Genomic DNA, 21142 nt, shown 5'->3' on the forward strand with positions numbered 1-21142 from the left:
CACCTGGGCTGAGATGTCTTTCCTTCCCATCGCTGGGCACTGGGCGCCAGGCGCCCTCCATGATCCCCGAGGTGCTGCAGTCACTGGGCTACGGCACGCTGCAGGGATCTGAGCGGGCTGTGTTTCTGGGGTCGCCCGGCGCAGGTCCCAGGCCCCCTGTGCCTGTGCTCTCCCGCTGAACACCAAGCTCCCTGGGAAGGGCCGGGTCTGTCCTGGCTCTGGGGCCCCGGACGACCTTGGGGCTGACCTCCAGTGTGGGGCTACACACTCCAAAAATGCTTACATATGTGCCTCCTGAAGGCACAGAAAACTTGCTTGCTCCCATCTATAACGTTCTGTTTCTGTGTTTTCTCCTCCTACATCTCAGTCATCAGCCAGTTGAGATACATTACCATAAAGAAACAAACTGAAACACACACCTGGATTTTAATCTCTCCGTGTTCTCAGACAAAATCTCTCAGTTGATGCCAAGGCGCTACAACAAGACTCTCTTCGTTATCAGTTACGGGCGGGGGTGGGGGCGCTAGCCATCGCTTCCCCTGAGATTATCCGCAGTTTTCAGTGTATACGGGCCACTAAAAAGCACTGAGCCCAGTCCCCCAGGGCTGCGGGGCCGCCCCATCCTGTGCGGACATCAGAGGTAATTGCAGGAAGCCTGAACAGTGTTAAGTGTGTGAGCTGAGGGCATAAAGTTATTTTAAGAGAAGAAAGCATGGGTTATTACCAACCAGCCCTCATTCCCCACCTCCGAGGGCTTTTTGGCGAGCAATTAACAAAGACACCATTTCCTCTGCGCTCCGCCTGGGGAGCCAAAGTGGTTCCGGCACCGCTGGTGAATGGACTGAGAGAGTCCTGTCGCCACATTCCAAGACACAGAACCACCTCGATTTACTGCCCTCGCGATCCCTTTACAGCCACCAAGCGGGGGGACGCAGGCACACCCCGGCCTCCTCCGTCCGCCACATCAAACGCCCACCCAGCCGGCAGGCGCTCCTCCCAACACAGTGCGGCCTTATCAGCAAATCACATCTGAGATGCACTCCAAGACTCTGGGATTCTTCTCGTTTTTAAGAGCTAGTTACAATAAGCCTAGAATCTGCCCCAAAAAGAGATCTGGCGTCACCTTCTTCTCTCCCTGGTGGTTGTCCGGGAGCCGTGTCTGCCCCCCCAGGCAGCGTGCATCTGCCTCGTCTCAGAGTTTGCCTGCGGCTGTGCCCCGCCCCCCGCCCCCCTGCCCCCCTATAGAAGGACTAGTTCTTTTTCCCTCTGGGTCAAACCTCGCTCTCTCCCCTCCCCACCCTTCGGTCCTGCGCACAGTGCCTGGGACGCAAAGGTGCTCAGTGAATCCCCACTGACACGCACGTGTACCTGCCCAGCGTAAAGCTGGGAGTCTCGGTGTTGCACCCGTGGAAAGTCCAGAAAAAACGGGCCGGGGAGTCAGCCCAGACGTTTTTCCCATAAACCCTCACAACCAAACTGGCCGCTACAGCGAAGGTCGTCCCCAAGGACACTGCTGAAGTAGGCAGATCGTCACCAACCCTGCTGCTCCCAGGGAACGCGGGGCCCGACTGGGGAAGGGTCAGGAGCGCTGTGGGCGTCCCGTCCCCACCTCACAGATGAGGACGCGGAGGCCCGCCCGCCACAGGTGACCTGTGGTCACACGCAGGGCTGCAACCCAGCCCTGGGGCTCCCGGTCCAAACCGCACCGCTCCTCGGTTTTCGCTCCACTACTGGGGCAGTGTGCCGAGTGGGGGGCCTGGCACACAGGAAGGGCTCAGCAAATGTCGGGACAGAGGGAGCTGCGCTTGGTAGCTTGGTCTCGGCTCTGCACAGACACGGGGGTCTCCTCGAGCCACTGGTCGTTTGAAAGGTCACAGCCGAGGTTTCCCCCACGCTGACCTTGACCAGGACTCCCGACCAGGAGGTACAGAGGTTAATGAAAGCATAGAACGTGAAGCCAGGAAGAGCTGAGTTTGAATCCTGACCCTGTTCCTGTCCTCACGTCCCCTTGGGCAAGTGCATTAACAGGCCCCAGCCTGCCTGTAAAACCAGGATGAGAATGGTGCCCCGGGAGAGGTGGGAGGGAAACCGAGGAGAGGACGCACGAGGGGGGCGGGGACATGGCCGTTCTGGAGGCAGGAACGCGCAGGCTCAGCCTCACCCCCTCTGCCCCAGGGCCGATTGCTCCCGGGAGGGTCTGGGCCAGGGCTGGGACCCCATTTCTGACCCAGGTAAGCCCTGAGGGAGGGCCTGGTGCATACAGGTACCAAAAACTGAACACTCACCGATGGGCTTCCCACAGGCAGGTAGTCACGTTTTAAAATAAACCTCATTTCTACGCCACTCGTCGAGGAAACCGCCTCCCCAAAGACACAAACAGGAAGAGGCCCCCCGAAAACGGCCTCCCTGGGCCCCGCCCACCACGCGGAGGGAGCCGAGGCTCAGGGGAAGGAGAGGGGCTTACCCAGAAGGGCGTTGTGCCCGCTGTCGTCCGGCAGGAACCGCTGGTCCACGGCGCACACCAGCAGCTGGTCCGGCAGGCCGGGGGCCTTGGCCCCCACCAGCAGGAAGCCCGCGGGGACGTCGATGGGGTCGGTGGAGATGGAGACGAGGCGCAGGTCCTTCCCGGCCTGGCAGAAGCCTGGGAGGAAGGGGCGGGGCTCACGCGCGCTGCCGAGGGAGGGCCTTCCAGGGCCAGGTCCTCGCGGACGGACGAAGGGGTGAGGGCCGTCCGGACCCCGTCAGACGGACCCCACCGCGGCCCGGGACGAGTGTAAAGCTCATTCTGAGAGCTAACATCAGCGGCGTGGGCGCTAAACAATGTCCGGCCCCCCGTGGGCGTGGCTATCGGTGGGTGTCCCCACGTAACGACTGCACAGAGGAAGCTCAGCAGGAGAAACTCGGCACACGGTGCCAATGAAAATCTACACAAGGTAAATCTGCAAGAAACCGCGAGTGATCACGTATTTGTAGTACATGTGTGAGGACAGGAGAGCGGCAGGAATGGGGGGGGACCTGGTGACCCTGGCCGCCTCTGGGGAGGGGCCTGGACGCCCGGGACACAGAGGAGACTCACGGCACAGACAGACTGTCCCTCTCATCCCTTTGAACCTTCTGTACTTAAGAGATGTTAAACACATGGATGGGCAAAGTAGGTTTAGGGTCGTAATACAAATAAATAATACGAGAATAAACTGTTTCGCATACTCCCAACTGTAAACCTACTTATACTTCCTATTTAAAAAATAAGTGTCCAAAATTATTTGAAAAGGCCCCACCTCCCCGCAACCCTCCTACAGTCCCCTGGCTAACTCCTGCTAATGCTTCAAAACCCAGCTAAAGGACCACCTCCTCCAGGAAGCCCTCCCCTAGTTGTGTTAGGAACCTTTCCTGTGCACACCCCTGCTTGCCCCGCCCACCCTACTAGCACTTTCCACAGCCTGAGTGAAGCGTCTGCTGGCCCACGGAGCCCCATCAACGTGGGAGCTCTTGTACCTGTTACTTCCACGTTTCCAGAGCTGGGCTCAGTTATTTCCATTAGTTAACTGACTGCCCTAAATCACTAACGAGGGACTCCTCTTGGCTGGTCTGGTGACAGGGCAAATGAGCTCAGAGGTGGCCTGGCCAGTGAGTGGCAGAGCCAGGAGTCTGTCCAGTGTCCCTGAGTGCCAAGCACGAGGCCGCATCGCTGGACCAAGCGGTCACCCCGCCCGGCATCTCCGAGCCTCAGCCCCTCGACAGCAAGGTGGGGTTCACGTTGCTGACTTTACAGGGTTCCTGGGACAACCTGTATCTGCTTTTCCGACAGTGAAACACCAACAGATGTGAAAGGTTATTCCTACCAATCGGTTCTGACTTAAACACTCACACGGGGCCACCACACCTGAGGTGCAAAAATATACTGTAGTTTTCAGATAACTAGGATAGGAAGAGGAACTTGGGATCCAAATCCACTCATAAAGCTGAGCCTGTGTAGTGAGCGGCTGAGGGGCTGTGAGCCTGACCGTGACCCCATGGTGTCCGTGCAGCCAAAGCTGCAGGTCCGGGAGGTCACCCCAGCCACTGCTGGTGGGGGCCATGGGCAGAGGGGACACCCCCAGCTCAAAGCTGCAGATACTGGGCAGTGGGCACTGCCTGGCGGGGCAGCGGGCTCACCGTCCATGGTGCAGCATCCTTCCGGTGGAGGGTGCATCTGGTAGGGGTTTGGGGGACAGCTAGGCTCCAGCCCTCCTTCCGCCTCATCTTCCTCTTCCTCATTGTCGACGCGGCTACTGCCTAGACAGGGGGAAAAGGAGGGGGAGGAAGGCACAAGTAAGGACTCAGCGAACCCCAGCTACTGAGTAAGTAGGCAGTCCTTGCTCCACACCGAAGGCCGGGCACTGCCACCCTCTGCACCAGAGAAAAAGCTGAGGCTCGCTCAGGTGCATGGCTCTTCCAAGGTCACAGGCGCAGGCTCCAAATTCAGGGTCACGTTCCTTCCCATCCACCAGAGTTGCACAGGTCTGCACACACACTGGGGCCAGTCTGTATGTGTTGGGCTGGCCAAAAAGTCCATTGGTTTTTTCTGTACGATGGCTCTAGTATGCTTAGTCGTCTTTAGCTTCATTTGAAATGATTTTGTTAGATTGTGCTAACAGCTGTCATGTTGGTGTGTGTGCATTTTTTTAAAAAGTTCTCAAAATCGGTGAATTTTTGTGCAGCCGTTTTAATATTGAAGATGGAAGAAAGTACACAACATTTTCAGTGTATTATGCTTTATTATTTCAAGAAAGGTAAAAACACAACTGCGATGCAAAAAAAATATTTGTGCAGCGTGCGGAGAAGGTGCTGTGACTGATTGAACGTGTCAAAAGTGGTTTGCGAAGTTTCTTGGTACTACTGACATTTTGGCCAAATAATTCTTTGCTGTGGGGCTGTCCTGTGCATTGTTAGAGGTTTAGCAGCGCCCCTGGCCTCTCCCCAGCCGAAGCCAATAGCGGGAGACAGCTGACGTACTCAAAATATCCAAATCAATAAAGTTCTTAGTGACAATGAATAATGTGTCTTTCATTGTACAGAAAAGAAAAACTAAAAGGACTCTTTGGGCAACCCAAGAACCGGTTGGAAAGGATGGCGCGTGAAACCGCACCCGCCAGGCCCTCCAGGAACGTCTGAGTGGCAGGTGCCGGTGATAACAGGCAGGACCCTTTTACAGACCACAACGCGGAGGCTCGGAGGGCCCTGATTGGCCCGCGGCTGTCCAATGAAGAGCTAAGGGACACAGGGGGGCGTGCACAGGGGGGCGTGCTCCCAGGTGCGTCTGCTGCCCGAGCTGCTATTCCGACCACCAGCCGCACACGCAGTCTTCACACACAGAAGACAGTGGTGCGGCCATGCGTTGTGACTCACCCCCGGGGAAGAAGGCTGGTATCGGCCCTAGAAATGCAAACACGCCCACTCTGTCACACCCACACACACACAAAAAGCCTTTTCAGCACAGGACAAGGCGTGTTGTGAGCTCAGGAAACCCTCTCTAAGTGACAGTGTTTTAGGAGTAGTGTCCAACGTGGAGCTGGCCAGGAGAGCCAAGAATTAGGCAGGGGAACCCCGCCCCTCCCGGCAGACATGCGGCTCCGGGGGAGGGGACCCGCCCCCACTCTTTCTCCGCCGTCCAGGCGTTCGACTAAATCCGTTCCAGAAGCAGCGCTCAGCCCACACCTGCCCGGAGGACCCCAGCAGCACGGTGACACCTCATTTACCCCGTGTCACTAGAGACAGGGGGCGCTCAAGTCAATGAATTTTCAGGTCTGTTGAAGTATATAGTCTTTCTAACTTCTTTTAACAGACATATTGGTTAAAAAAACAAACAAACAAAAAAACCTCTTTTAACCTGCCTCAAATATCACTTCATAAAGAACACACAGATTTCTTCATGAAACAGGGTCACCCTGAACACCTTGAACACTCAAGGCTAGGAGACAGCAGTCTCTTCTTGGTTGCTCCGTGCCCTCTTGGAGGGTCGGCCTCCTGGTGGCCACCTCTCCGTTCCCCTCTGCCTTGGCCCTCGCATCCCCTGCCCACCCAGGGGCTACGTGGTTCTAGGTGGATGACGAAATCGTGTGCAGTGGACAGAGATGGGACTGGGGGTCGGGGGACTCCATTTACAGGACTGGGGGTCCACCACCGTCTGTGTGGCCGTGGGGACACTCCTGAACCTCTCTGTGCGTGGAGCCTGCGTCTGTAAAACAAGGCCGCTGGCACTGGGACACCTACGTGGAGAACTCGGGCCCGGAGAAAACTCCAGGTGCGATTTCATCCGCGCAGGTGCCGGCATCGGAGCCTCACAGTGGCCACCATCTTAAAGGTGTGTGAGGGGCAAGAGGCAGAAGAAACTGGACATTTTGAGCCAGCTCTGACCCATGGGCTTGGGAAGGCCACAGCAGGAGTGACGCAAGAGTCCTGGCGTCTCGGTCCTGGGCTTAGGGGACACGGAGGGTGCGGGAAGAGTGTAAAGGGGGCACCCAGGGGGTGGGAGGGAACTGCGGAGCCTCCTGGAGGTGCTCCCCTCCTGCCCCTCCCTGTAGGGAGAAGAAGGTACAGTCACACCCAGGTCCCAGGTGCCAGCCACAGGGCACGGCTCACCACGGTCACTGTGGCAGGGGCGGCATAGACAGCTCCTCTGCAAAACCCTGATGTGCAACCAGTGTTCCAGGCCCAGAGGGGACGGCAGAGACCCCCGCAGCAGAGGGGACGGGGGAGGGACAGTCTCGGGTGTGCCGAGGGCACGCGCAGGAATGCCCGCACGTCACTCTACTGAGCCGAGAAGAACAGGAATGCAGACTCTCAGAAGGCATGAAAGAGGAGGGTCTTAAGCCTCAGAAAGTCAAAGGAAGCTCAAAATCCAGTCTCTAAGAAAGCAGGGTTAAAGGTCAAAGGTCTACGTGAGACATTCCAGGGCCTGGGAAGGGATGAGCGAGTCAGCCAGGGGCAGCCTGAGGAGGCTCCCCGACCCGGAGGGAGGGAGGAAACCGGACCGACGACTGAGGTCTCTGGGGAGCAGGGGGGCCCTCGGCCTGGAACGTCCCTGGACACAGCCAGCGGGACAGGGACCCGAGGACCACCAGCGACAGCAGGGGCCCAGAGGCTCTGCGGCGGCACTTTGCTCCAGGGTTTGGGGCTGCCTATCCTGAGGTGCACGCTAAGGGAACTCGCTGGCATTCGGGGGCAGGGGGGTTTATAGATAGTTACCTGCATCTACTTTAACAGACACTTCAAAATGCCGGGCTGGTTTGTTTTTATTCTGGTTGGCCTTCCTTTTTAAACAACAAATAACACATAAAGGTTTTTCCCCTAAAGGAGGTGGTGAGACCCCCGATTCAAGAACAAAGGAACCAGGGCCTTGCTGGGTTGCCCCCCCCAAATACAGAGTCTGTTACGGAGGGGGGGCTGTTGAGTGCAGTGGTGCCCTGGTCAGACCGACCATCCGGAAGGTTACTGTCTGAGCAAGGACAGTGATGAGACAGGAGACCCTGGCGCGGAGACAGGCAGACACAACAAGACCTCCGACCTGTGCAAGCCACCGGCAGCAGGGTGTGGGCTGCAGGCACCGGCCAGGGGCTAGAGCAGAGAGCTGGGTTTATGGCGGCATTTAGCAAACCACAGTGAGGCTGCTCCTGCCCACCGAGCTCCCCTGCTAGAAAAACAAAACCTCAAGGGGCCATCCCCATGCCGTCTGCTGGACAAACGGGAAAAGCACACAGAGGGCCACGCTGGTGTTCATGCCGACAGGAGGGGCAGACCAGGGGGCCAACAGCCCCCACCCAGGGTGCATGCCTCAAAACTGTCCCTGGAGAGTGTCCCTCGCCCAGTGCCCCACCAGCAGATGGGGGCACCCTGAGATGCAGCCTCCCAGGCAGAGGCCACGAAGGGGTGCCTGTGGAGATCTCAGACAGAGTGACCCTCTCACAGCTGCTCCCCAATCTCCGCAGGTGAGCACCCTTCAACCTGCACCCAAACCACGGGCTCAGTCACTTTGGCTGGTGCAGGTGAAGCACTTTGTAGCTTTTAGGTTGCCGTGCAAATGCACTGAATTATTTATCATTACCATTATCATGATTTTATCATGAGCAACCAAGACTTCCAGTGCTGTAAGAAGTTAAGGGTGACTACTTAATATGTACTTCCCAAGTCCTCTGCTATAAAATATTTTCTCCTTGTTTCTCGTCTCCCCCACGAAGCCCCAGTACTGTGTCCTGTGCCAGGAACCGTTAGTGCTTTCCATGCAAAGACGAGGGAACTCTTGGTTTTCCTAATCCATGCTTCTTAGTCCTCAGCCGCAGCTGTCTGCCAGGTGAATTCAGTCAGGACGTGTCAGGGCGTGACACGGGAAGGCCTCCCTGCTGGGTGAGGGGCCGTCTGTGTCCCACAAACAGGTCCCTGCCTCGTTTTCCCTTGATAGGCAGCCCCCCCACCCGCCCACCCCCACCCCGACACACGCACACAGGTTCACACGCACACTGACACACACACACACACAGGTTCACACACACACTGACACACACACGCACTGACATACATGCGCACGTCGTGACCACACAGGGCCTGGCAGACTGCACGCTGTTGAGTTTGTGAATGTACGTTCGTTTTAAACCACAGCCCTGCATCGTTTCAATAGCTAAGCAATGCCTGCAGGTAACTGCTAAGTGACGTCTGCAGGGAACTTCGAGGGAGAGACAAAACCCGACACAAAGAAGTCTCATCACCGCAGGAACACGTCCTGTGCCGTGGGCTGCCGTGGGGTCACTTTCGCCATGACAACGCCCGGCTATAAAACTGCAAACCAGGGGAGACTGAAAAAATACAACCATTTCATTCTCTGGACGATTAGGTCAAACCCTCAAGGTGTCCCCAGGGCTGAAGATAATTTATTTAATCCTGGCACTCGTGAAATTCATAAAGGTCTGTTCTTGGTTTTTAAAACTTTCCAGAGGCTCCTAGTACCTGCTGTGGCAAGAGAAGCCACCCAGACCGCTCTGCTAGGACAGGGCCACGAGCGGCGGCACCAGGGAAAGAGAGCAGCTGAGGGTTAAGAGCCCGTTACACTTTCTCTCTTGTCCGAGGGGAAACATCAAAGCTTTCTAATGGGCCACAGCCAATTCAGAACAGCCTGACACGGCCCCCGTCCTTCCTCCTGTCAGTCCCACGAGTAATTTTGATTCTTTGCCACCTGCTAGCTGAAACCCACTTGAACTTTAGCCAAGTACGAGTTTAGGCGTCACTTTCTTTCCCTCACAGTGCTGTCCCGCCCGACTCGGCATTCTCTCCCCAGAGCAGAAGAGGAAAGAGTTTCAAGTCGTCCCCCCACCTCCCCGCCGACACGGAGGGCGCCCCCACGGGAGGGACACGGACACGGGCGTACCTTCGAGGGCGGCGAGCTGCTGCTCGGCCTCCAGGTAGAGCCGGGAGAAGACGGGCCGCGGCACCAGGCTGTTGGAGCGCAGCGAGGCCTCGATGGAGTGGTGCAGCACCTCCTCGAACCGCGTGGCCTTCAGCTGGCCGGCGTAGGAGTTCCCCATCTTCCGAAGGCCCGCCGGCGGGGTCTTCTGCTCAAAATGGCATTTCGGCTCCGGTTAAAAGGACGGACCCGCGCGTGGGAAGCCCCGAGGCAGAGAACGAACCCCTCTGCTCTGCCCGTCCCGCAGAGAGCAGGCGCGGGTGGGTCTCAGCCACCGCCCGCCACCGCCCGCCAGCGCCCGGCGACGACAGGAAGTTATATGAGTCACAGCTTTCTCTAGCCTCGCCCTCGGAGGGCAGCCTCTGACCCCTCTTAGAACCTGTCCCTAGGAATCAGTCGACTCTCCGGGTCCTCCCCAGCTTCCCCCCGTGTTGTGACCCTGCCCCGAGAGCCCCCAGACCGATGAGGCTTTCTCCTCCCGGCCCCCGGGGGAAGAATAGCCCCTGGCCACTTTGTGTACGTGACAGCAGCTGACAGCCCGGTGATCCAGGACGACCGGCCCCCAGGTTTTAGGACCCCCTCAGCCTCCCCGTGCTTCCCAGGAAGCGGGCTGCAGGTTTCCCATCGTTGTCTTTGCTGCTAAAAGGCCGGTTACTAACATTCTCCCTTTAAAATGGTGTTTGGTTTATCATGCTCTCGTTAGACAAGTGACGCAGAATTCGATCGGAAAATTACAAGAGGGTGGAAAGCAAGGAAAATCAGATGTGTCCATTCCCCGAGATAAGCACTGTGACTTTTGGGGGGGGGTGGGGGGGTGGAGGGGTTAGTGACTTCGTTCAGATATAATTCACAAACCGTACCATTCCCCCACTGCCAGTGCCCATTTCAAAGGGATACATTCTCAGTGTTGTGCGAACCTCACGTGACTGATTTTAGGACCTCTCACAGCCCCAACAGGAAACCTCACAGCCCGTGCCTGCCACTCCCAGCTCCCCTGGCCCCAAGCCTCCGGCCCCAGGCACCTGCTCATTTACTTTCTGTCTCTGTGGATTCGCCTGCTCTGGAAAGTTCATGTTCATGGGGTCCTACAGTGTGTGGTCCTCTGTGAGGGGCCGCTCTCAGCACGATGTCCGTGGGGTCCCCCCGCCTGGTAGCACAGGTCAGGATTCCAGTCCAGCTGTGACACTGAAACACGTTCTCCCAGACTGAATTCCCTCCAGAACTTGGGGGTGGGAGGGAGACGAGCGGCTGTGACCACAAGGCTATCATCGCTCTGTAACGCAACGGGTTACCCTACGTTTTGAACTTGGTGTAAGCATTTCACCCCGCCCTCTTACAACCGCTTTGAAAACAACGCGTTTTAAAGGCTGCGTCTTCTTCCATGGCGTGAAGGAGCCGATATTCACTCAGACTTGCCTCCCAGACGACACACATACGGTTCAACCTCTCAAGTTTCCTTCTTCCCAAGATCTGCCACTGAAGTCTACAGTCCTTCCCAGTGCTTTCCACGTATTCTCTCAGTAAACTTAGTTTTTATGTCACCCTCTTTCCATTTTCTTTTGGTTTAATGGCTTGTACTTTTTGCAAACTTATTAAAATCATTACTTTATCATCACTTTTATTCTCCTTCTCACTTCTTTTTTTTAAGGTTTTATTTATTTATTTTTAGAGAGGGAAGGGAAGGAGAAAGAGAGAGAGAGAGAGAAACATCAATGTGCAGTTGCTGGGGGCCGTGGCCTGCAACCCGGGCATGTGCCCTGCCTGGGAATCGAACCTGCGATGCTTTGGTTCACAGCCCGCGCTCAATCCACTGAGCTACACCAGCCAGGGCTCCTCCTCACTTCTTTAATAATGAAGACATGACTATCCTGTTCTTCTGGGCCCCTCTTGTGCGACAGCATGTGGGTTGAGTATAAAGTATTCTCCTTTTCATTTCTTTTCAGATACTTTATGACCTCCATTCTGATTTCCTCTTCAATCTGAGAATTACCCAGAGAATATATTTAATTTCTAAATAGTCAAGGCATGGGGAGGAAGAGGTCAGCCTTATATTATTTCTTCCTAATTTGTACTGGATTACAACCATGACTGTAGTGTTAGAAACTTTTTCAATTTGTCAAGGGTTTCTTTGGTGGGGGGGACACCTAATGGATTTTTAAAATATACTATCAATATGAGAAAAGAGATGTACAAACCCTCTCCAAAGGAGGAAAGGAGCTAAATTATTCAAATCTCCTATGTGAAACAGACAATATTTGTGTATTACTTGCCTACTATACTTTTGAGTTTCTTTTACCTTTTTTAACCCTCACCTGAAGGTTTTTTTATTATTGATGTGAGAGAGAAAGAAACCTCAATGTGAGAGAGAAATATCAATCAGCCGCCTCCCATTTGCACCCTGACCGGGGATCAAACCCGAAACCTTCTGATGTACGGAACAATGCTCCAACCAACTGAGCCAGCAGGCCAGGGCTACACTGCTGATTCTCAAAGTAGCATTTGACTTAAAACACAGCGCAAGAAGCCGGCTCCAACGCGCTCACAGGACAGCAGCGTCCTGGCTCACTCGCAGCGGGGCGCTGGCCACACGGGCGGGGAGCCCGGCTACACCAGCCAGACCCGGTCTTGCACTGGGACGCAGGGCCCACGTGAGCAATGCCCCTGGCCCTCGCTGTCCGAGGCAGAGCCACTTCAAGACGGGGCCTCTGGTGCCCTCTGGAAGGTCAAGAGGGCTGGTGTCCCCTCACTGACTTTCTGCCTCCTGTTGTAAGGAAGCCTTTCTCTGCCAACTTAAAGTAAACGGAAACCGCCAGACACTTCCTGCCAGCGGCAGTAACTCCTGAGCATGGCCGCTCCGTCAGCCTCGGCTGCAGCCCGGGGAACTGAGCCGTGGGGCGCCCTGCTTCAGGAATTTGCCCCGACAAAAAGGAAGCGCTCCTGAAAGAGAGAGGGCAGCTGCGGGAGCCACCTGACAGCTCCCACCCCACCCCCTGGCAGCACCCACCCCGGGGCCCCCTGGTCTGCCTGGCTTCCTGACCTGCTGCCTACTCTGGTGCACGAATGAGGGCGTACCGGCCCCATTGGGGCGGGGGGGTACGTGCACTGTTTCTGATTCAGGCTGGACTATTTCAAGGCACCACAAATTGATAAGCTCAGAAATGTCCCCTATGTCTGTAGAGGTCTGTCTAAGGAGTTGAACACACATAAGAAGCTGGACGTCCAGCCCATTTGACACGGAGCCCCTGCAGAATTGCACTCAAAGAGTGATCGGGACACCCAGACCCTATGTTCCCAAGGTCCTGCTCAGCTCACCCGACAGCTGACTGGCACACGGAGCCCAGGGGACTCCACCCATTAAAGCAGATCAATGCCTAAGGTGGATGGGGCCACACAGAGGGAAGAAAATACGAACAACATGAATTGGCCAGCTTCTGTGTCCAAAGCAGTGAGCAGGCTCCCCCACTCCACATGCACGCCAGCCGGGCGAGGATATTATGAAGCCCATTATAAGGATGACAAGTTCAAGGCCTGGAGATGATCAGTAACCTGAAGGAACTCTTATGGAAAGATAAGAGCCGGAGCCGGGGGTGGGGGCAGAAGGGGATGGGGGGGGGCGAGAGGGCACAAACACGAGAGAACGGCAACACGGGAAGAGTTCTCAAACAAAGGGGAGCGTTTCATTTTACGACCCTGAGCAAGCATCGAAGCTTCCGTGTCTATAAGCAAACGACGGAGAAAATGCACCCCGCTCCCTGTGGATTGCTGACCTGAAATCACGTGGAGTAACCACGGTGAGCAGGATCGGGGGCGCTGAGGATCCTGGGGAGCGGCATGGCCCTTTCGGTCGGCCCCTGGACCAGCAGTCTGGACCGTGCAGACGGGACACCGGCCAGGTGAGGAGGGGGCTTGGGGTCAGAGGGCAGAGCAGGCTGCAGTGGAGGCACAGAACCCCGCACCCGTCCGATGGAGAGCCACAAGTCTAGCTCAAGGTCAAACACAGAGGCCTAAACCCTCCCGACGCCTCACAGGGCAAAAGGCCTCCGTCCTGGGTGGCTCTGGCACTCTCTCCCCGGACGCTGTCTCTGTGCCAGACCCCCCGCTGCACCTGCACGTGCACTTGGCCTGGGAACGGCAGGCGTCTTCCACGCCCGACCCCTCAGGAGGAAGACGAGGGACAGGCGTGGCTACCGGAGGCGGTCCGCGTGGTTGAAAGGAGCTGTACAGGTTCTGCCAGAGCAGAGCTTGGGGGTCAATTATCAGTAGATGGATGAAAACTCAAGTAAACAAAAAACAAGCAACAACTCATGCTACAGGGAAAATATGGGGTTGTACGGGAATCGAAGGTTTCATGCGGGCACAGGGCAAGTCCGCGCGGAGTGCCAGCGCAGCCGGGGTTCGTGGGGACCATTCCGGACGGGCGGGGACAGGAAGGCACTGTGTGTGGGTGAGGCTGCGCTTTGGGGCGGGAAGGGGGGTAAAAAAGCTACATTCGCCTATTCCACGGGAAGAATTTAAAGATGAGCCAGGAGTAAGTAAGGAATCGCAGCCCTGGTTATTGTCCATAAATAACGAGGTAAATTCCAGAAAAGAAAACAACCAGAGTTAAAAGCCAGTTGCCTGGAGGAAGCAGAAGTAGAGTGGAAATAGGCTGGGAGACTGGTGTTTTTCATCTTAAAGCTTAGAATAGAATAGAATAGGATAGGATAGACTAGACTCCATAGCTCATGCGTATTTAAATGTATTGAAAGCTGAAAGTTGCATTTAAAAATAAATGAAATGCAGGCATGAAAACAAACGGAGGACGAACAGAATCTCAGGAGCTGGGCAGCTGACGGTCACAGTGAACCACACACCGAGAGCAAAGGAAGGCCACCCTGCTGGGCACGATCTCATTTAATCCTAGCGACTGTCCTGTCTGGTATTATTTCTGTCCCGATTTTCATCCCCATCCCACAGATGAACAAACTGAGGCCCAGAGAGGCCTGTCTGATGACGCACAGCTGGCGCCTGGCCTGCAGCGGAAAGCCCATCTCCAGAGAATCTCTTCCGTGCAAAGTGGCGTTGAGCAGCGTACACTGGCAGACGCCCTCCGGGGGAAGGTCGTCAGTCTGCACTGCCATCCCCTTCCCCTGGACAAGACAGGGCCCATTTCGCCGGAAGCCATGGCTCTAAACCTCTAAGGGACAGTGCCAGGCAGCTGGCGTCTGAGACTAACTAAGCAGGCGCTCCGAGGTGCCAGCCGACCTCCTCCCAGGGCGAGGGTTCTCCTGGGGCCCGGGAGCCCGTACAACCCTGCGGTCATCCTGGGAGTTCCTGCCTGTGTGCACAGAGCCCCATCACACGGTGGACCTACTGCAGCGCTTACACACACACACACACACACACACACACACACACACACACGGCAGCCTCCGTCCAAAGTGGGCGCGACGGTGAAGATGTGGCATGTCTGTCCTGCCCTCGTTATCCAGTCGCTTCCATTATTCTTCTGGGGGTGCTTCATGATGTAAAGACGTGTGTCATACACGGTGGTCCCCGCATACAATTTATTAATCAAGAAGCATACGTAGAGAGAGAGAAGACTGGAGTCTGAATTCAAAAATAAGCAAAACATCTGCTTAGTTATCTCCTATGCGCCAACCGCTCCGGTGACAGAAGGATCATCTTCCTCTGGCAGGCCAACAGACTTGAGTTTAAAAACCTCTGCTGTGTTCCCATCTTTCTTGCTTCCTTTAGCGTCGTGAAGCCTGAGAACATTTTATACGATAATTTATCAAAAGAACAGCCACCGGTCATCAGGGCCACTTGGGCGGGTGCCGCTCTTGGATGACATCTGCAATGGTATTTCACCCTCGTCACAGCTCCGGGGCACACTCGCGTGGCTCTCGTTTTACACGGGAGGAAACAGAGGCGTGGAGAGACCGGCCTGGGGTCACCCCCCGGGGTGCAGTTTTGGAATGCCCCATCAAGTCGCTGAGTCTGAGACACTTTGCTTTCGGCGACGCTGCTGACTTCTTCCGCAAAGGGAGCCTTTTCCCCAGTTGTATGAATGCTGTTCACTGGCGCAGCCCACGCTGAAACTTCGGTTAGGAACTGGGTGGCTGGAGGTCCTTTCTCAAGGGTGCTTTCCCTGAAAGCAAGCCGGGGCGGGGGGCGGGCTGCCCTGACCAGAAAACGAAGCCTCAGTACATGAAAAGCCCATTTAAAAAGACATTTCCAGGCGGACAAAGAAACCCAGAGCATCCTAAGAATGTCGCCTGAAGACCAATCTGCCAGCGAGGGGGGAGCGCGAGCAGGAAAATAAACAGGCAGGGGCAGGGGGCTGGGGCTGGTTGGTGTTGCCTCGCTGTCAGCCCCAGCCCCAGCCCCAGCGGGCCCTTCCCCGGAGATTAAAGCAGAAGACACCAGACTCCAGCCCATTCAAAGAAAAATATGCTAGCACCCGCCTCTCCTTGAAGTGACTCCCCCAGCTTCTTTCCTTTCTTTTGGTAAGACTAGAATACCAAAAGGTTTGCTCAAGAGGTAGAAAATCCACTTATCTGAAAAGGCCCACAGACACAGGAAGCCTGCCCAGCGACGGGTCCGGCTAAAATCTGAGCCCGCAGTCACTTCTCTGTCTCTTTCATCAGTCACGCCGAGAGGCCGGTCTGTCTAAACCCCAAGCCCGATCTGTCGACGGCGGCCACCGAGTTCCCGAAATGAGCCAGCACACACTTCCTGAGACAACGCCGCTCGCTCTGTGCACCCTTCGGGGCCACCCGCCTGTCGCTCTGCTCCTCGAGATAAAGCAGCCGCCGCCTCCTGTGCTCACCCTCCGACCCAGCACCCCCTCCGCCAGCGCCCACACAGGTCTCCGCTCACCCATGGACAGTCCCCAACACCCTGTTTCCTCCATAATCTGTGGAGGAATAAGACCAGGAGGGGCTTAATTCACGGCTATGTTTCTTTCAAGCTGTGTGGCCTTGGGCAAGTTACCTAACCTCTCTGTGCTTCCATTGCCTCACTTGTAAACCAAGGCTAAGAAGGACCACCTTCCAGGGCTGTAGTGAGGGCTCCAGGAACGAACATACAGAGGACGGCTGACGTATAGTAGACCTCCTTCAATTCTAGTTTCCTCTCTAAAATTTCAATTCATTTGCTCGTGATTCTCATTTTGAGACGCTGGCCAGAGACCCTGACTGAATGTGAGTCGTCGCACTCCGGTGGAGATGAGCAAACGCCTGGCTCCCGTGAGGAGTGGACCAGATAGCAGTTGGCTATCGCCGGCCCGGCCCCGGGCATCTCCTGGACTCACCTACTGCCTCCACTGCACGCCAGGCCAGAGGGGCCCTGCCTGTGAGCCTCACGGGACAAGACACGTCCTTCCGGTCGTGCCTCGGGGACACCCTGCTGCTCCACGGGCCTGCCGGTGCCTCAGCTCCTTCCGCTTGTCCCCCAGGAAAACTCATGGCTCCTGCTCCTTCCCCCTACCCCGCCTCGCCCGGCACCTCGCTGGCACCCCGCTGGGCTCTGCGTTACTCCCCCCGAGGCCACAGAGGGTGTCTGTGTCTCCCACCTCTTCGGGGGCTTGAACTGCTGGGCGCAGCCACCAAGCCCACCCATGTCTCCTTCCCCACAGAGCCCAGGACGGTGTATATGTTGTAGAAAGTGGACGTGGCAAGGGATGGCTGGACACTCAGTGCTAACTACCGCCCCCCTGCCCCAGATCCTGCCACCTGGGCCACCCCTGGCAGGAAGCAAAGTCGCAGCTGGGGGCCTTCAGGGTCTCTCGGGGCCAAGGTCAGGCAGCTTGGGTCTGTCCTAAGCGACCAGCCCACAACTCTGGCCTGTCCTGCGCCTCCTCTGGGGAAAGCAGAGAGAGCTTTCCTCGTCCCGATTCACAGCTTTACCTTAAACAGGTTAAATCATCTCGTCCGGATACACAGCAGGAACACTCCAGGCCTGCTGGGAGCGGATGGCGGACGTAAAATAGACGCCGGCATGGAGGAAGGCAGGTAAGCAGGTAAACGGACGCCACGCAGACACGAAGGTGGCCTCAAACAGAGACAGTTTCGGAAGGTCCCACCTCCAGTTGACCTCCCAGGGCCCTGGGAAGAGCCGCGTCCGGCAGGAGGAGTTCGCCCGCAGAAGGGAAGAAAGGGCCTTCCGGGCAGAAGGGGTCGGTGCACCCAGGCGTGCCCCTGGGGTGGCACGCCGCAGTGTGTGATTGGGAAGACAGGTCCTTGGGGACGCAGGAGCACAGGGGGCCTGTGGGAGCCGGGGTGGCACAGGGACGAGGGGCCGGCCCGGACTCGTCCCCCTGGAGCCAGGAGAGGACCAGAAGCTGGCGGAGGTGGTACAGGACCCATCGCTTAGCTCCCAGAGGAAGGCCTGTTGGAGAACACCGCCGTACGTGTGACCAAAGGGGACCTCCCCACCCTGCCCCGCGCCGGAGAGGGAGGTGGGGCTCCAGAAAGAGGAGGACGTCGGTGGTGTCGCCGTGGCGGTGCAGGACGAAGGCACCATGGGGCGGCTGAGGAGCTCAGTGCATGGAGGGGTTGGGACCCTCCCGCCACCCCGTCCTGGCTGAGCCCCCCTCGGGGCGACGCCTCGCTCGGTCTGGACCCACTCGTCTGTCTCCTCCATCTCTCTCACCCTTGCCTGGAGAAGTGACCACGGCGGAGGAGAGAGAGGGCGGGCTCCCGCGTCAGAGGCTGGAGTTCAAGTGCAGGAGAGAGAGACCCTCCCCACGCAGCCCACGGGCCGGGCCGCTCTGCTCCGCTGCCGGCCTTCCCCCCAAATCCTGCCCAAAGCACACCTGTCATCCCAGGCCCTCCCACCGGAGGCTCCCTCTCTTCCAGAAGACAGGCGTCCCCTAGGGTCCTGCTCACCTTTCAGGGCCTCCCAGGAAGACACCTGACCCAGCCCTGCCAGGACACCCCGACCTCCAGCCCAGACTGGAGCTGCCACCGAACCCTGTTCTTTCCCCCCGCCCTCCGGCATCACCCCTGCAGCAAAGCGGAGGGTCCCTTCAGCCAGCACGGAAGCGCGGTGACTTCCAGGGAACGCACAGGCAGAGCCCTCTCGGGGCTGCGTTTTCGGCCTCACTGTCACGTCGACAGCACGGCGGGCCTCTGGCCCCCCACCCCGGGAGCGGCCGGCCTGGAATATATGATGCGGCCATAAAGGCATTCAGGCTGCGACACGGTCTCCCGTAAACTCTTTGACAACCCTCCGGGCAGGAAAGGGCTTTCTCATGCAGATGCCTCCGGGTCTCCCGGCAGGGGCTCATAAACCCCGCAGGTGTCTCTGCAGGCAGGGCCGCCAGGCCGAGGTCTAATCTGTCGTCCCTCCAACCGAGACGGCCCAGCCCTGCCTGCGGCCAGCTGCCGCCGCCGCCCAGACATCTGTTCACAGAGCGTGAGACAGCGCTTCCTCCGGGGGTCCTCAAGCTCTCGGAATGGAACTACAAAGCCCTGTCATCATCGCCCCCATCACCCCCACCTCCCCCACCTCCCCCCCACCCCCACCTTCGGAAGAAAACCAGGGAAGATTTGCAGGGAAGAAAAAAAAAAAAAACTACTGAAAAACTTCTCTCCAGAGCCAACCAGGCAGGATCCAGAGCATTTTGTCTATCTCCTTAGCCAATCATTTTATAATTACAGTACCACTGCCTTTACATACCACTGCAAACAAGAGAATAAGAAACCTCATTCACGAGGCCGATTCACTTGGCTTACTGCCCCAACCCCCACCCCCGCCCACACCGTACTAAAAGTGGATGCTTTGCCACCATTCCGCCCAACACAGGCCCGTGCCATCCTTACAATGAAGCAAAAAGTCGCCACAAACCTCTCCACCCCCCGCAGCCGGTGTGTCCTGCCCCGGAGTCAAGTGCACGATGCACCTGGTCCTTTCGGGCGGCCCACAGGCCGGCCAGCCAAGGGCGGCCAGGCGGGCGTGTTTGCGGAGGCTGCCTCTCATCACGTGGGAGCCCTTCTGCCCCGAGCAGGGGCCAAGCGCTGGGCTGGCCTGACACCCGGGCTCCCTGGCCCCTGCCCAGGCAGGCAGAGGCAGCCACGCCAGCCAAGGAAAAGGTTTCTGAGCCAGCATCTGCTCCCGAGGCCACAACAACCGGGGGTGGTGGGGGGGGACCCCAAGCAGCAGACCTTCCCAGTTGAGCTCCATCCGCCTCGGGGTCCTGCTGGGTCAGATGGCAAATGCCACGGTTTTCTGCCTTCTTAGCACGGCCGTGTTTTGCTGGGTCACCGTGCTCTCCCCGCAGGTACATACTGATCTGTCCGTCTAACCACCAGCAATTAAAGCGAGTCTTTTTAAACAACATGGAAGTTCTGTTCTTGGAATGGAACCACGGACTTCTGTGCAGAGAACAACGGCGCAGGGGAGAGCAGGGCTTTGCCGCGGGGAACAGGCAGCCCGGCCTGCAGACCCCGCAGGTGTGGCGCCGGCCCAGGGGGGCGCGCGCCCCTTAAGAGAAGCACCTCCGGGAACGCCGGGGGAGACACCCGAGAGTCACAGGTGCATGGCGCTCCTACCCTGCCGTCGTTGAAATCACTTCTGCCACCCTGCATATCAAGCCCACGCCAGCGCCGGTCCAGAGCTTCCTACCTGTTCCTGCTGCAGTTAGCCCTTACGAGTCCAGGGATCCCACTCAAACCCGAGCTGGAAAAGGAAAGAAAATAATAGAAGCCCACTCCATTGGTGCCAGAGGCCTTCAACTTTGATTCTTATCGTCCCGCCGGGGTCTTTTACCTGCCTGCACCGACGACTTGGACGGGACCCAGGGGGTCCGCGTCACCTACCCTGTGTGACAAAAGTCAAAAAGAGCTGGATTATTCTTGTTGGTGCCCCCATCTCAGCTGCTTCTAGGCCCCCAAAGCACCAGGTGCTGAAGAGTCGAAGGAAGTATCCCCCATCGCAGACCTGTTGACTCCTTCCTGGGCTGAGTCTTGTCCCCCCAGAAAGAGCCACCGGGGACCCCACCTGCCACCACACAGTCACAGCAAGGACAGGGGAGTACCCCCTGGTGGTTCTGCCAGAGAAAGGCTAGGGGAGTCCAGACACCCCTGGGCGCCCTGCCCTGGCTCCGCTCACTTGTGGAGACACACCAGGCGGGAGAGGACCCAGGGGCCGGGGAGGAAGTGAGCCTGCTGGGCGTGCCTGCAGCCTCCCGCCTCTCCTCGCACTGCCTAATGGCCGGAGCCTGGAGGCACCAAAATGCCCCCGGGAAAGCAACGCCCGACGCAGCCGCCAGAGTCCCCGTGCACGGAAGCTCTGCGTGCAAAGAGCTTTTACATGGTGAGGACGACCTCAGGATACGACACTCGGCAAGAAAACGACTGTACCTTGTTATGGAAAGGTATCTGCTAAAAACACGCAGATACTCGCATGTGCATGGGTAACGTGACACATGTTTTACTGTATACAGATGTGGAAGCAGAGAGGGAGGGAGAGGAAGCAGCAGGGTCTTTAAGAGAACGGACTCTGGACCCGGGCTTGGGTTTGAGTCCCGACTTACTGGACGGCAGACCTTGAGCAGCTTACTTCACCTTGTGCCTCGGTTTCCCCAGTCTGAAAACCAGGGCATAAAGGGGCCTGTGTGTTAGGGCTGCTGGGTGCACTGCGTGAGTCCCTATCCGTACGATGAGGCTTAGCCCAGTGAGTGGCGCAGATACAGTCTTCACTACATAGGCCATGATATCAGTGACA

At 57.3% G+C, this 21142-nt stretch overlaps 1 protein-coding gene across 8 annotated transcripts in view; it reads right to left on the reverse strand.

Annotated features, from left to right (window-relative positions):
* The window catches only part of GREB1 (growth regulating estrogen receptor binding 1), a 106906-nt gene that overhangs the window by 52147 nt on the left and 33617 nt on the right, over positions 1-21142 (reverse strand). For 6 of the 8 annotated variants that reach the window (XM_045844534.1, XM_045844536.1, XM_045844541.1 and 3 more), the window contains 3 exons: positions 9398-9581; positions 4156-4275; positions 2465-2641 (listed from right to left, as the gene is read on the reverse strand). In XM_045844534.1, coding sequence (XP_045700490.1) covers positions 2465-2641; positions 4156-4275; positions 9398-9554 — 454 coding nt within the window. In that variant the 5' untranslated portion in view covers positions 9555-9581. Of the gene's footprint in view, positions 1-2464; positions 2642-4155; positions 4276-9397; positions 9582-17322; positions 17375-19264; positions 19295-21142 lie in introns of those variants that run through there. The other 2 variants (XM_045844535.1, XM_045844538.1) reach the window with 2 other exon arrangements.

The sequence above is a fragment of the Phyllostomus hastatus genome, unplaced genomic scaffold (assembly GCF_019186645.2).
Source record: "Phyllostomus hastatus isolate PE091 unplaced genomic scaffold, TTU_PhHast_1.1 phas_contig_402, whole genome shotgun sequence".
Classification (NCBI taxonomy): domain Eukaryota; kingdom Metazoa; phylum Chordata; class Mammalia; order Chiroptera; family Phyllostomidae; genus Phyllostomus; species Phyllostomus hastatus.